Here is a 15,666-nt window from a genome sequence, read left to right as displayed (position 1 = left end):
TCTTTATCATGCTGTCATCTGTTCATTTTCTCCACGCGCTCTGTAAAAATGGCAAAATCCCTGACCTAATAAGATAAAAGAATACATTTGTAAAGTTTGCATTTTAAAAGATAGCAGAATAGAAAAACACTAAATCTGAATTGGATCAATGACATGGATCAGCTCCTGACTTACCTTATCCAGCGCTGCCTTCTCCAGTTCATCTTTGGCCACTTTGAGTTTATTCTCCAAGTCCATCAGTTGCTGACCCTGCACAGAAGAGACATTGATGGCTCTTATCATCTTATCAAACTGACATGAGCCTTAGTTCAAACTGTGTATTTATATTTAAAGTGCTTTCCAGAGTCTAGAGATGCTTGTCTTTAGCATTGTTTAAAAAAATAATAAAAAAAAAAAACTTTGAAATCCTTAAAATCCTAAATTGGCTATTTATTTCAATGTTTAAATTAGACTTCAATCTTTTATGTTCAATGTTGGATAATGACCTATTCAAATAACCATCATTTCTAGATTTACCTTTAGATCTTTACCTGTCTAGGTTTATTTATACTTAATATACTTTTGGTTGCATGAACTCTACTGTGAATGCTTATATAATTGAGTGTGATACTCTTCTTTGAGGCAGCACTACATAATGACTTGCCCTCAGTATGTCATTAGTTTAGTTTCATAAATATTGCTATATGACTGTGAAGTTGTTTGTGCAGTCAACAACAGACTCATTAAGATGTGAACAGGTGATAGAGATTGCCCATTTGGGATCATTAGCACACGTTATCTGGGAAAACGAAAAGTAGAGTGCTTGGATATAAGAGATAAATTTGGTATTCATGTTAAAGAATTAACTCAAATGTTCACAGAGTTTCTTCAGTATAGGTAGTCTAAAATCTAGCATGAACAGGGCATGATCTTAAATCTTAAACACAAGTTTGAATGTTCTTGAAATCATACAAAAAGTTTGTGAATAGCTTTTTAGAAAGAGGTGAGACCTTTATAAAATACTAAAGCCTTTAGTTTTGAGCAAGAAACAATCAAATCAATGGAAGACACACCAGTCTAAAGAAAAATAGCTCTAAGATAGTGTTTTTCTCAGTGATTCAGTGGTTATGCATGGACTTACACAAATTTAATACACAACAAACCACAACGCTGGCTGGATAAACCAAATAAATCTTTAATATTTTATTTGGTATTAAATTATAAATGTACAAATGAATGTTCCTTGTTATAAAGCATATTCATAGCATAGTGTGCTATTTTGCAAGTTGGTTTGTTTTCAGTCAATACAGCATTACCATAATCACAGTTAATTGTGGAATATCCTAATTGCTAGTAAGGCAACTCACGATTAAAAAAAGAAAAAAAAAAGAAAAGAAAATTAAAACTGTATTCAAAGTATAATTAAAGGAAAGAACATTGCAATCATTCTGATTGTGTCTTATAACAAGCCATTATGCCATTGACGTCACAATTTAATTTATTTAATCTTTAATCTATTTGTGATTATTTTCACTTCTTTCAAGCACAACAGAGAAGAGCTACCAAAGCGATGGATTACAATAGCTGAATCTTAAACAAGAAAGACTTATTGATACTGATGTTAGACCAGGTAATAAAGGACAACTACTGTACCAAAAAAAATTCTAATAATTTACATCATCAAGTTTTGATTAAACATCAGTGCCACCCAACATGTAACAGTCTATGAATAATTTGACGTGCATAATTCAGACACCACTCCAACACAACAAGACATGATTGTGATAAATTGCAGCACTTTAAATTAGAAATAAAGAAAATCCATTTAATTCTGGCTAGATCTGGGGAAAATACTTTGACAAAGCAATCTTGCTCATTCTCCTTCTCTAGCTTTTTGCCGTGCTAGCCTAAGCCTCTGAATATTCTTCCTTTGCTTCCCATTACTGAACAATGCCTCTTCAAACCGACTCATACTTAAAAGGCAACTCTAGATAAAAACTCTGAAAAGAACTTCTTTAATCATGAATATAAAAGGAGGGAGGATAATCTTCCTACATCAATTTCAAACAGGGGATGCAGAAATAGATGTACAGCCCAGATAAAAGCACATTAGAGGAAGGTAAGCCCAGACTGGAAATTGCTCTTTGAAAAAGTTTGCCTCATTGAGCAGGCGCCTTAACTAACAAAAACAATAATTCATGTTCTTTTTTAAAAATTGACACGACATATTTTACAACACGTGTTAGGCTGTCTTCCCAATTAATAAGCAATAGTTTTAAAGTGATGCACTTTGTGTGAAAACCCAGTGTTTATATGATGGTACCAAAGGGCAATGTGCTGGAAATATCAGCTGACATTTTCCCATCTAACACTGCAAATAAGAGAGGAAAGGTCAACCTGCATGGCAGGAAAGGTCACTGTTTTTTACATGAATCTTCACTCTCATCTTACATGAAAAGGTCAAACCATTCAATTAGAATGCACATATTACTCCTAGTTTGTTTTATTTTGGACAGAAATGCAGATTATTATGTCTGATTTTTAGGACAGTGACATTCACGTTGCTTTGTTTCTGCTTTCAAAAACTTCTCAGAAGTCAGTCTGGTTAAAAGCGGTTAAAGACCCCATTTAGCATGAGAGGTTTGTGGCTCTTACATCATTTTGGATGCTGAAAATGCTTGCTTATTTCTAAAAGTTGATAAAACTAACTTCTAGAAAATTAATTTGAATTATTTTGTTCTGGTTTAACTTTATACGGTACCTTTCCAAAGTTTGGCAAGCAGTAGTTTTTTTAATTTTTTTATTTATACTTAATTCACAAAGGAGTGATAAGACATTTGTAATGTTATAAAAGTCAATACCAACAGATTTTTTTGTACAAAATATGAAATACATTTCAGTAGTTTAATACTTTTCCTTGTGTCATTCATTTATTACATATACATAGTTACACATAACTTAATTTCTGAACTTATTTGTTTTGTTTTATTTGTTTGTATGGATTCATTTGGTTTTTACAGACATGTGGTCAATATTTCATGTCAACAGCACTTTTAAAAACATATTTGGTTAAGAATGAAAATCAGGTTGACGTCAGTTTTTGACACCAATTTTATATTGACTTAACATAGGATTTTGATTATTCAAACTAAAAAAAAAATAACATAAAAACAACAAATAGCAACATGAGCTGATGCCAGTATTGGATATCAAACCAAACCAAATATCCGCGTCTTATGGCTCTGTGTCCCTGCTGGGAATATACACAACATTAAATTCTTAGCACAATTAAACTAAAGATCTGGTGATGTGTCCTGACTGACTGACATAGTGAACTGAATTGGAAATATTTTGTATATGGTTAGAATAACAAGACAACAATAGTAAGCCAAACTGGACTTTCTTTGAGCTTCAGAACTGTGGGTAAATAGCTCAGGTAAAATCATCTTTTAAATGAGGTGCTAAGGCCCCTGTGCACCATGCAAGGGTACAGTAATGACACATGCTCTTTGTTTGGCTCTTACCTTAAAAATTAAATCCTTTTTGCCATACCTCAGCTCTTTCAGTTGGGATTGGATTTTTTTGGACTGCAAAATGAAGATAAGAGAGAACGTGTGTTAGCTTATTCAAATAGTAAAATTGGTTTTAGATTGTGTAGCAGGCTTTTTGTGGCCGCGCCGAAGTGTTCCTTTGTATACGTTTCCTGGGCAAAGCTCCAATTCAAAGGAGAGACCTTCACTAAGCAAGAAAATATAAAACTCTTCCCTTCAGTGGACTGCAGGGACCACTCGATGATTCAAACACGTTAACACATCAACACCCAGGCATACACACTTGCGAAGTAACACTCACTCCATGGTATGGTATTGTCTTGGCTTGCTGCCTGTGGATTGCTGCCACAGTTGTAAACATTTACAGAATCACACATGCCATTTCTCCACACACACATTCACTCTTCTTACACAATAGTATCAATGCCTTCAGTAATCTCTTATTAACTGAAGTGTACAGCACCTCCACAAAACTAATAAGACTTAATTCCTCTCTCCCTCTTAGAGAAGCAAAATCACATTGCCAGTACACTTGAAATATTGTTATTTATTTATTTATTTATTTATTTATTTATTTATTTTTAGCTTGGAATGAGTTGAATGTTGAGATTATAATATCAAGTTGGTTGCACTTGAATCTAGCACTAACCTAGAAAATGAGTGTTTAAATACATACCGTTTCGGGTCTCTCTATAAAAAAGTAACAAAAACATTTTATTCTGCAAGAATGCAATAAACTGTTTTAAAAGTGACAGCATAGATAGATATTCATTGATTCAAGTAAATTATCTTTCAAACTTCATATTCATCAAGGAAACAACAACAAAAAAGATAATATTTTCAAAGTTCATAATAATGCTTCTTGAGCACCAAATTAGCATATTAGATTTTTTTTCTTTCTGAAGGATCATATGACACTGAAGACTGGCAAGCATAAGATAATATTTTATTCGCTTTATTATTTTTTGAAACACTATTTGGGTATGATTTGCAATAAAATTTCTACTTCAAAGGTTTGTTCAAAATTATTGTAAAAAAAATACTTAAACATTTCTGAATTTTAAAAAAAATGTTTCTTCACCAAAGTATAAGATAAAACCCTTTTGTCAAGAATTTTACTAATTTTGTAATTAGTTTTGCATTCAAACTCAAAAATCTGAGGGTGGCATGTAACACTTTATTTTAGGGTCTCTTAACTAGTTGCTTATTGGCATGCATATTACTAGAATATTGGCCATTAGTATTAGTAGTAGTTATTAAGCACATATTAATGCCTTATTCTACATAACATTATTCTACATCCCTAATCCTACCCAATACCTAAACTTAACAACTACCTTACTTACTATTAATAAGCAGCAAATTAGCACCCTATTCTAAAGTTATGCTGTATTTGGAACTGTGTTTGAGTGCAAAACAGTCATCACAACATACCTCCTCTGCATGTATGTCACAGAGCTTGTTCCCGGACAGAAGTTTGTTCTTCAGGCTTTTATTCTGCAAGACAAAAAAAGGCAACAAATAGAGATATACTGTACCGACGGCTTTGAAACATCAAGCATGAAACAAGCCCCAACGTCTTGTTTTATCTAGGTAAATACACTCAATTTAATGGTACCCCTGTCCCTGCAGACAAAAGCAATGCTTCAACTGTTTCCATTGAGCTCATTTTGACAGTTCCCTCACAAGCTTATTGAAGCTCAAGGTGACCCAGGAGTATATGCCTCATTTCTGTAATAACCTGCAGTGGATGTCTTTATGGAAATAGATGATGGTAGATTAAGAATCAATACAGAGATGATGGTGGTGGTGAGTTTAATCTAGTGCTTTCCTCCACCTCCTCTTTTTTATTTCTCTCTGTTCGTTTCCTTTTGCTTTTATTTTTTCTCTCATTATCTCTCTCTCTCTCTCTGCTTCAATTTCTCACTTCCTTTGTCTCTGTGTTGGTCTCAGATGCAAATGTGCACGCTTTTAGTGGCAATGTCACCCAGTTTCAGACCCCCAGGATATTGCAGGACTTTTTGCTGATAATTGCGGCTCCAAAAATGACTGAATTTCCATGGGCTTTTCTCTAAAATTGCGATGCTACTTGTGGTATTTTTGGCGTTGTTTTGAAGTGAAAATCCAGCAACGATCATGTAATTATTGCAAGTGACAATAGAAGTACAACTGTACTTATTTTAGTGCATAATAACTAAATATGCAGTATGCATTGAAATATTAAGACAATGATGAAATAGCCTGCATATTTGTGTATTTTGTTTTCAGCATAAAAAAATAAATAATATAAAATAAGAATGTGTCCACAAAGGGATTATGTTAATGAAACATTTTCAGTCATTAACACAACACAATTCGGCAAAGGACACATTAAACTGATAACATTCTTCTAAAATATTTATATTTTAAATAAATGCTATTCATTTTAACTTTATATTCCCGAAAGAGTATCACAGTTTCCACAAAAATATTAAGCAGATCAACTGTTTTCAACATTTATAATAATAAGAAAAATCTCTTGAGCAGCAAATCAGCATATTTAAATCATTTCTGAAATAATGGCTTCAGCTTTGCCATTACAGCAACAAATCACATTTTAAAGTATATTGAATCTTTATTTTTTATACATAAATGCAGTGGTCAGAGACTTTCAAAAACATTAATCTTACGGAACCCAAACTTTTGAAAACTAAAGTACAGACAATTGCAAACTTACTGACGTTATTGTTACTATCTAATGAAGTCAGTAAATGAGAATGACTGGAAGACTTAGTCTCAGCATTTCTGTGTGATATTTTTGTGAAGATCAAAGGAACATTTTAAATTGCATTTTGAAGGGCGCTGCAGGAACGGGACACCTTTTATAGGGTCATTCCAAATGAACATGAGTAACTGGAGAGAACACAGAGACCAGGTTGGATGCTGAACTTTTATTTGTCTCGACTGTCCTAACTGCTAACATGAATTTTGCTGTTGTGCTATCATTGCTTAAAATTTAAGTGGAAGTGACGTCTTTGTATAGAGTGCACACATGCGAGACAGAATGAGACACATTTCAGGGTGTTGATTAGCTAATATGGCACTTTTCCCTTTAAATTTGTATTTTTTGGCAGAACATTTCTATGTTTTCATTGAATTGCACCAAACTATAGAATTCATTCATGTGGGGAGCAAAAACGCATTTCATTCCCTTCTGCCAAGTGATGTTTGACAGAAATTCCAAAACAACTAAAAATGTCAAAGCCATTATCTCAGCAGAACACTTGCTCTTCATACCATATGTTCGTCGCTTTCATCATTAAATTAATGCTGAGAGTTCAACATGCTCTTTTCTATTTTTACTGTAATTACAACACCTACTGTGTAACGAGTCACAGTGGCCCAAATTGACTGGAAAATATATAATAGCTGATGGACCACAGAGGTGTTACATTAAAGTGACTGTGTGAGAAAGAGAAAGAATAGGAATGGAGAAAGTTCTGAGAGCAAGTGAAAGAGTGTTTGAGGTAATGAAGCAGAATAGCATTGCAATATGATTCAATGAGGTGGAATTGGCTGAGTATCAAATCCACACACTTGCATTTCTACCCCTCCATGAAGAAGAAAGTGTACCCAAGTCTGTAAGAAAAATGTCAGCTGTCATTAAAAGTGATGTGGCTGCCCTGCTACAGACTGTAATGACACAAGGATCCACACAAGCAGATAGGCACAGTGGAGTTCAAACAACAACCCTGAAAAAAATTACAGCCTTAAAGGGACGGTTCACCCAAAAATCAGACTTCTGTCGCCATTTAGTCAGCCTTATGTTGTTCCAAATCTGTATGACACATGGAACTTAAAAGAAGCAGGTTTTAGTCCATACAGTGAAAGCCAGTAGTGTCCAGTTGATGTCATATAGGTTTAGATCATCATAAGGGTGAGTAAATACTGACCAAATTTTAATTTCTGGTTGAACTATCACTTTAAATCTCGCTTTCCCTTTTCATTCCCTATTTAGTAAAGCTATAAAGCTAAACTGAGTGATAAACAAAATTCACTCAGCCACGGTAAGTGATACAACCAGTACTTTAACAAATTAAATCGTTATTATGCTGTCATCATACGGCTTGACTTCAGTATGAACTAAGGGACACAGTTTTCATTTTATTAAATTTTCATTAAATGCCATTCCACTGTAGACTTTACCTTAAATAACACTGCATGTCGCAGTAGTTAGAACATAAATCTCTACTGAGAAAAAAATATTGTGTCATTTTTATATTTTCTCCATTAATTTACGACCAGCCGTTGGCAAAAAGAAACTGCAGTGGCTGGTGATTGTTCTCTTGTTCGATGGATGCAAGCATTTACTATTGTTTTATTTTATTTGCATTTAATCTCACATATCCTGTAAATGCTACTATAAAAAAAGTTCTGAAGAATGAATACATTCATAATCCTTCCTTAAAAAAAAAAAATAGTGTTCAGTACCTCTTGCTGAAGGTCTTTGATGATTTTGGTCTTCTTTTCCATCTCCATCTTTAAGAACTTTATCTGCATGGAAAAAGGGGAAACATTTTGCATATTAAAGCCCAGCAGCATTTTGAAAAAAAAAAAAAAAAAAAAAAAAAACTGGAAAAACCCTCATCAATTGTGCATAATGATCTATTTTTAGGAAGAATGATGTATGCTGTTAAATATACTCTACTGTTTAAAAATTTGGGTTGGCAAAATTGTATAATGTTTTTGAAGTATATAAAAATACAGCAAAAACAGTCAATATTTTGTAATATTATTACAAATTAAAATAACTGTTTTCTTTACACTATTCAACACATTTCAATTATTAAACTTTATATAATTAAAGAATCAATTTAATGTATCCTTGATGAATGAAAATATTACAAATATTGCACAGTAATGTACAATATGTACAAAAATATAACTGTACAGTTATGTTTGTAATTCAATGTATTAGATTATTCTGAGCTGTATATACACCTTTTAATGTATTGCATTTATTATTTGTTTCGCAGGCTTGACTTTGGGGTTTACAGATTAAAATATCAAAGAAAGAATGAAATTGAATAGCAAGGGTAGGCCAGATCTTACTGTACATTTGCTGTGTATGACTGCAATGTAAATTCATGAAAACCTCAATCATGTTTACCCCTGCTGAACTGAACTCAAATGAAAAGAGAAACATATAAAAATATTCCAACACGAGCCTATACAGAATACAAATGTGAAAGTGAAGGTTTCCCAAAACAATCCAGAGCGTGGTACAAACAACCCAAAAAGAATCAGAAGTGTTTATAGCCCTGAGGGTGAACCGCAGCTCCAATCAAATAGAACGTTCCACTATTGCTCCTTATTCCTTATTCCCCCAGCTCAGCCCTGGATGTCAAACTACCTCAACTCTCATTCTCTCTCTCCTGCCTCCAGCCCTGGCAGACATGGTGGGAAAATAACAACACATCTAAATACTGAGGTCGAGCAGCTGTGCGCGGTTCCAGACAATACGGCAGCAGCGTACCTGCGGGTGTATTCATTCCGATTAGCACTTTAATTGAATTCAGTCCACAAGCTCACCTATTGATATACTGCAGTCAATGCATAGATATTTTTTGCAATCTTGGTTTTATAGTTTACAATAGGATAACGCCAAAACAGCACTGCGCCAGTCATTGTATCGACCATTGTATTTTATAGATGTTTGGTCCCACTTTATATTAGGTGGCCTTAACTACTATGTACTCAAAAAATAAGTACAATGTACTTATTGTGTTCATATTGTATTTTAAAACACTTTTGCTGCTATTGAGTTGGGATAGGGGTAAGGTTAGGGAGAGGGTTGGAGGTATGGGTAAGTTTAAGGGTGGGTTAAGGTGTAAAGTATGGGTCAACAGTGTAATTATAAATGTAATTACAGAAATTAAATACAGATGTAATTACATGTCATTTTTTTAAATATAAGTACAACCTAAAAACATGTATGTACACAATAAGTACATTGTACTAAATTATTAATTAAAATGTAAGTACATAGTAGTTAAGGCCACTTAATATAAAGTGGGTCCAGATGTTTTTCTGCAATTAAGGAATAAATAGTGTAAGATATTTAATTTTAAGAAGATATTTTTCTTTAAGAAGCTAAAACTCTCTCTAGTGCAGGAATTTTGAATATTCCGTTTTAATAGGCTGACATTGACTTTATTTGTCTAATCAAAGCAGTTTGGTCTCAGGATAATGCGAACGGCTCAACATAATAGCTTGATAATTCAAAGGTTGTCATAAAACAGACACTTACAGACAAACACAAGGTCACAGCTCATTGGGCCATTTCAACGGCAGTGTAAAATGTTAACATTCCCTGGACTGAACGTCCACATTGTCGCAGCTTGTGAATATATCTGGGGTCGTGAATCGGCTTTGCTATCTGCAATTGGTGTAATTTGGTGGTGAGCTGTTCGCAGAATGGAAAAAATGGCCAGAGCTGGTGAAATGCTAATTCTCAGCGATTCATTCTCATTCCAAACACGAGCCCCTGTGCCTCTATCCCCCCGCAGTACTGCGCGCAGCCACACACAGAGAGCAAACAAGAAAAGTTGCATGCAGATAATTGTGTATCTCCTCCAGAGTCAGCAAGGTGCTTCCTACAGTTTTTCATAATTACTGTAACATGACTCTTCCAGACCTAAAGGTAAATGCCTAAAATAGAAGAGACTCTCTCTGGCCCCTCCATGTCATCCTTTAATGAGGATTCCAGTGTTTCCCTGGTAATTAGTTTAGACAGGGATACGTAAAAAGGGTGCAGTGGTGACACAGCAGAATGAATGAAACATTCATGATATTTAGTCCAATTATGGTTCAATGCAGCAATAACAAACCTAAATGACCCTCTTTCTGTACTGACGTATAGTTTCAAAATAAAAAAATAGACTTATGTCTTTTAGTCATTCTACTTTAGTTTTAAAGGGTAAAACTTTTTTGTTACTCTTTGATTTCGTTTTCCGCATTTTAAGGGTGTTTTAATATTAATTTGACAGTATTTGTCTTGTCAAGAACCCGGACTTGGCTTTCTCTTTAAAATAAATTTATACATTGTACTTGTTTAAAAGTACATTTTAAAATGTTCACAATCCTATTTTCAATTAACTTTCAGGTACAATTTGTGTGTTTTAAAAAGGGTAGATAAGCATCATTTTCTTTAAAGATTTAAAGCGTTCAAAAGTGCCCCCAAATCAATGCTTCTTTAAATGCAAAACTGCTTCCAAGAAAAACATTTCATATTCATGGAACCTTTCCATTCCACAAAATATTTTTTTTTTTTAATGGTGGAAAATATATTTTTAAAAGATCTTTTTAAGTACTATTTGCTGAACAGTTCTCTGGGGAAGCTGACATGGTTCTTTTATGGCATCACTGTGAAAAACTCCTGTTGAACCTTTATTTTTAAGAGTGTAACCGACGAATGACTCGTGGACAAATAAAACCAATGATTTTGTCAGTGAACAAGTGAGTGGCAAAATGCTATAGGCTATTATCATTAGTATTTTGAGACAGTCCCCAAAGGCCAAGTTTATGTGGTTAGTAGTTTGTCTGGACTGTATTTGTACAGTTTAACACATCAGTGTAAAGGGTCTCACGGTAGCCTGCTGTTTCTCTGCACGTTCAGCTGCATCATCCAGTTGTTTCTGCAGAGCTGCCTGGAGTGACTTCATCTCATCCCTGCCAATGAGAGAGAGAGAAAAAAAATAAAACGGAAAACAATTAATAAGAGTGCACAGGGGAATAGTGGTCACAATGGCCACTCCAATGGTCTACCTTTATAGTACATGATATTCTGATATTCACATTCTAAAACACATACAGTGCAATTTTTGAACATGAAGATATAAAAATGTATCAACCAAAACTGATAACAAATCCCTGAACTATGTCTATAATTAAAGGCCCATGACAAATATGTAAATTAATACATCCTATGATATTATGCAAGGTTTGCCCACACACTGTAAACTAGCTGTTTTGTTCTTTATAATAAGAAATGATTGAAGAATTCAATCTAATCAGCCGAGCTGCATTGTTTATAACTAAAATTTTGTACATTTTCCAATAGACGGTTCCCTGTAATCTTGGAGCCCTCTAAATGCTCAGCAGGAAAAGAAAATGGCAAAAATTGTATTTGGTCCTTTCAATCATTCTTTAAATAAACAGACTAATTAAATAAATAACTGAATATAAGTAAGCAGGGATGAGGGGCCAAGTTTGTTATAAACAAACTTGTTGTCCCTATGGTGAAAACTCACCAAACTTTGCATGCATGCGGGGTCCTGGCTAATTGCATTCTCTGTAATTTTAGGATGGATGGGATGTATGGTTGCCTAGCAACTAGTGGATAAATTTGCAATATTCATAACATCAGGCCCACTACACTGTTTGAGCTCACAACTTAATATTGCACATGAGAGCCACTCTCCTTATAGGAAAATAAATGTGCCTCAAGGACCACCAAGTTCCACAATTAAGATGCTTTTCAGTATTTGAATTTTAAGGCAAAACCAGAGGTTAAACCATTCTTGGGAATGACTCATCTAATTGATCACATGAGATTTCTGACATGCAATCTTTGGAAATGGCTTTAATATGTTTACAAAATCTAGAAATCAAAATTGTCACAAAAAGCAAATGCGTAGCAGCCACAAGGGTAGTACTTATGAGGACCCTTGAAATCATGAAATGTCCTCAAAAAGGATAGCCTAAACAGATTTAACAGACACAGACATGTGAAAGTCACACAACTGCAAGCCTGTACCAAATTGCACCATTTGGGTCAAGGCCTTTTCTCTTTTATCTACTTTATGATGTCTTTTTATGCTCACTGGATTCTATTAATTGCTGCTTAGAGCCTCATTTTAAAGTTGATTTTTAGTTTAATGAGACATAAGAGCCATACTTAGTCTTGCTTGTTAAATGACTCATTTATATCAGCATGCAAATTATAGAATAAATATTCTAGTGCTTTACATGATTATGGCAACAATTTTAATGAAAAGCAGATTTTTTTTCTGTATTTTATCTGAAATCAAAATGTTCAACTCAGGCCCATGGCACAAACTCTGCAAAAATGATTATTTTAGTTTTTGCAGATTTCACAGCACACCTAAAAATGAAATGCACAAAAAATGTGTTTGGCTGTATCTAAAACACACAAATGTAAATCTAGTAATGCTGTAAGTACCATTTGCTGAAGCAACAATGTCAGCTTTAGCTTCTTCTACAAGTCTTTGAGCTCTTTCACCGAGTGCCATGACTTGAGTTTAAAGGACTCAGAATTGCACCTGCTTTGCTATACCAGGTGCACTATGGTAAAAATGTTCTGAGGTCATAAATATTGTGCAAGTAACTGCTGGAAAATAAATTTGTGTGGAAAGGAAGAAACCCAGAAATATGTCTTATTTATTTAAAATCCTAAAACCTTTTGTTTATTTGCAAGTTTCTATTAGATTTTGAATCCCAGATTTTCAGTTTGGTCACAGATTTTCGCATCTTGCAGGTGAAATACAGCATCCATTGTCATTCTCCTGACTTGTGTAATCACAAATGTCCATGGGGTGGTCTGCCCATTTCTTTTTCTACCAGGTATTGTCATTTTAATCAAGAGAGTGAAGGTCAGAAACTTCAGCACATCTGCCCTGAATTTCAATATCTGTCTGCTGTTGATTGGGGTTAAAAATAGAAGCCATTACGCACACCTGACACTGGGAAATTGAATTCTGTCACTAACTCTCCGCAGCAAACATGGTTGAACCTTGACGGATTCAGTCTGTTGCCATGATGCCACCACGAATGTTCTGTAGTTTTCTATCACTGAAAACCCATGACAATTTAATCTGATTTAAACCGAGACGGTCATAAAAGCTGTGTTAAAGAACCCTGTTGCTCTTGAACCTGGGAAATATAACAATCGCAGAGAGAGCCTTAGATGTATACGACAAATGGCAGAGCATCTGTCCACAGCCGTACACATGTAAACAGTTGCTAACAGTCTCTAATTACTGATGTTGGTGTGTGAGAATGAGTAATTCGTTAAAGAGTCTCTCAAAGCACTGTTTCCTTCACAGTTCATTTCATCTAAAGTTGACTGAAACACCACATGGGCTGAGACACGTCGCCAAACTTTTTAAAAATGAAAAATGCAATATATTAGTTTTTTTTTCTTATTTGCTGGCACTGCTCAGTTGAAAAAGATCAAAATTAAATAATACATTTAAATAACTTGCACATTTACACCAGCATTCAAATGTTTAATGTTAGTAATTTGTTTTATTATTAATAATATTATGGATGTTGTTGTTGTTATTTCAACAAGCATTACATCTATAAACATTAAGGAAACATAAAGTATTTTGCAAAGTATTTTAGCACTAAAACCAGTTCCTAAATATGTGTAGTTAGGGGTATTCAAGAGGACTCCTAAGCCACTGAGAACAAATATTTCCAGCAAACATTTTAGAAACCTTTAATGATAATTGTCCTTTAATTTATGTCTTTTTCATGCACAAATTGGGCAAAAAAAACAGCTGTGCTTGTGTCGGGTTTGGTTTTGTTTTACATTTGCACAACATCTAGCAAAGATTATTCTAGTCTGTTAATTAAAATATTGTGCACAGTATATGCTTATCTGCTAATTGATTATGAAATGCTGACATGTAAGAGGCAGAAAATTAGCTAAACGTATTTGTTCACTGACTCTTAGCCTACATTTTAAAATCTTGATATGATTGTGGCAAAAAGTGGCATCCTTTTTCTTAATTTAAGATTTCTACCAATTCTTTAGTGGAAGTTGGTCTTATAAACCAATAGGTTTATAAGAGGAAACTCTTAGGAGAGCTCTTAGTGGTAAGATAAAATATTTTGTGAATACAACCTCTGAAGACTGAGGAAATGGCTGTAAAAAATATAGTAATATTTCACATATTACTGTCTTTGGAAGAAAAAAAAAATGGCTGTATAAAATGTTATTTGACATTAAATATAAATTGTTATATTTGTATTATATTATGTTTGCCTGCTCGAATTCCTAGTTAGTCTCTGTAACACAGTAAAAACCTTCATAGTCACGGGAAGGAGGAGGCGGGAACCGGCGAACATTCAAATCAAACTTTAATAACCACAACGCACAAACAAAACCAAAACCTGGTCCTCTCTCGTACTTCACTGTCGTAACTCCTTTTTTATCCTTCCGGAGCTCCACCGTGCGACTCGAGACCGGTGAGTTGCGCAGGTGGAGCTCATTTCCAATTACTCCACCGGCCTCGACCTATTCCCACGGCTCTCGGACTGCCCCACTCGTCACAATCTCCTTGGTTACTCATTGGTTAGCCTAATTCTGTTCATCTGTTCCTGTTTAGTTCCCTTATTTACTCTGTGCATTTATACTCCCTGTTTGGTTCAGTTCATTGTCTGAAATATATATATTTTAAATGTTTCTAAATATGCCTGCTTCAGTTTGCTGGTGATGCTTCTAAATCTTAGTCTTTCTTAGAATTGTATCTTCATAAGTAAGTCATTTGTACTATGGCTCCGATCAATGGCTGAGAGTTAATGACACAGTGAGAGTTGCTTCAGGAGGAGCTGCGGAGAGAGTGCAAAAAATTGTCCAGTTGAGAAAAAAAAATACTTTACCTTTGCTTGTGACTGAGCTCCAGGATCCTCTGAACATCTTTCTTTGGCACAGCATCATCATTCTTAAGAGACTGTAGAGAAGAAAAAAAGAGAGTGGTTGTGACGTTTTGCTTTATAATATTGTATATTTGTGTTTTGTGAGTTTGAGCAGTTTATTTTTGGATTCAACATGGCAGGTGAGGCTGACACTGTCAGATCTGTTCCTCTGTAAAGATGTGACCACCTTCCGTAATGCTGGTTCTTACAGTAAGCCTGAAAAGACCAGTAAAGTCTCGAGAATGGTGCTTTGGTGGGGCAGTTCCAAAGCATCTGTTTCCCTCCTAAGAGAAACATCAGCGAGATCAGAGAGAGGAAATCTGACTAATTCTCATTATAGCCTCATTTCCATTTTCTTCAATCAGCATAAACTATGAATAATGAAATGCAAAACCTCGAAAGAAAAAAGATATTAAACCTTTCTCATTCA

The 15,666-nt window shown here is 34.5% G+C and overlaps 1 protein-coding gene across 1 annotated transcript in view; it reads right to left on the bottom strand.

Moving 5' to 3' along the window:
* The window catches only part of LOC127977831 (leucine zipper protein 2), a 123,807-nt gene that overhangs the window by 20,222 nt on the left and 87,919 nt on the right, over positions 1-15,666 (bottom strand). The window contains exons 3-8 of the mRNA XM_052582986.1: positions 15,201-15,271; positions 11,159-11,240; positions 8,001-8,063; positions 4,965-5,027; positions 3,504-3,566; positions 175-249 (exon numbers count right to left, since the gene is read on the bottom strand). Coding sequence (XP_052438946.1) covers positions 175-249; positions 3,504-3,566; positions 4,965-5,027; positions 8,001-8,063; positions 11,159-11,240; positions 15,201-15,271 — 417 coding nt within the window. The remainder of the gene's footprint in view (positions 1-174; positions 250-3,503; positions 3,567-4,964; positions 5,028-8,000; positions 8,064-11,158; positions 11,241-15,200; positions 15,272-15,666) is intronic.

The sequence above is a fragment of the Carassius gibelio genome, chromosome B18, assembly GCF_023724105.1.
Source record: "Carassius gibelio isolate Cgi1373 ecotype wild population from Czech Republic chromosome B18, carGib1.2-hapl.c, whole genome shotgun sequence".
Lineage (NCBI taxonomy): Eukaryota > Metazoa > Chordata > Actinopteri > Cypriniformes > Cyprinidae > Carassius > Carassius gibelio.
This window is presented reverse-complemented; position numbering and strand designations above follow the sequence as displayed.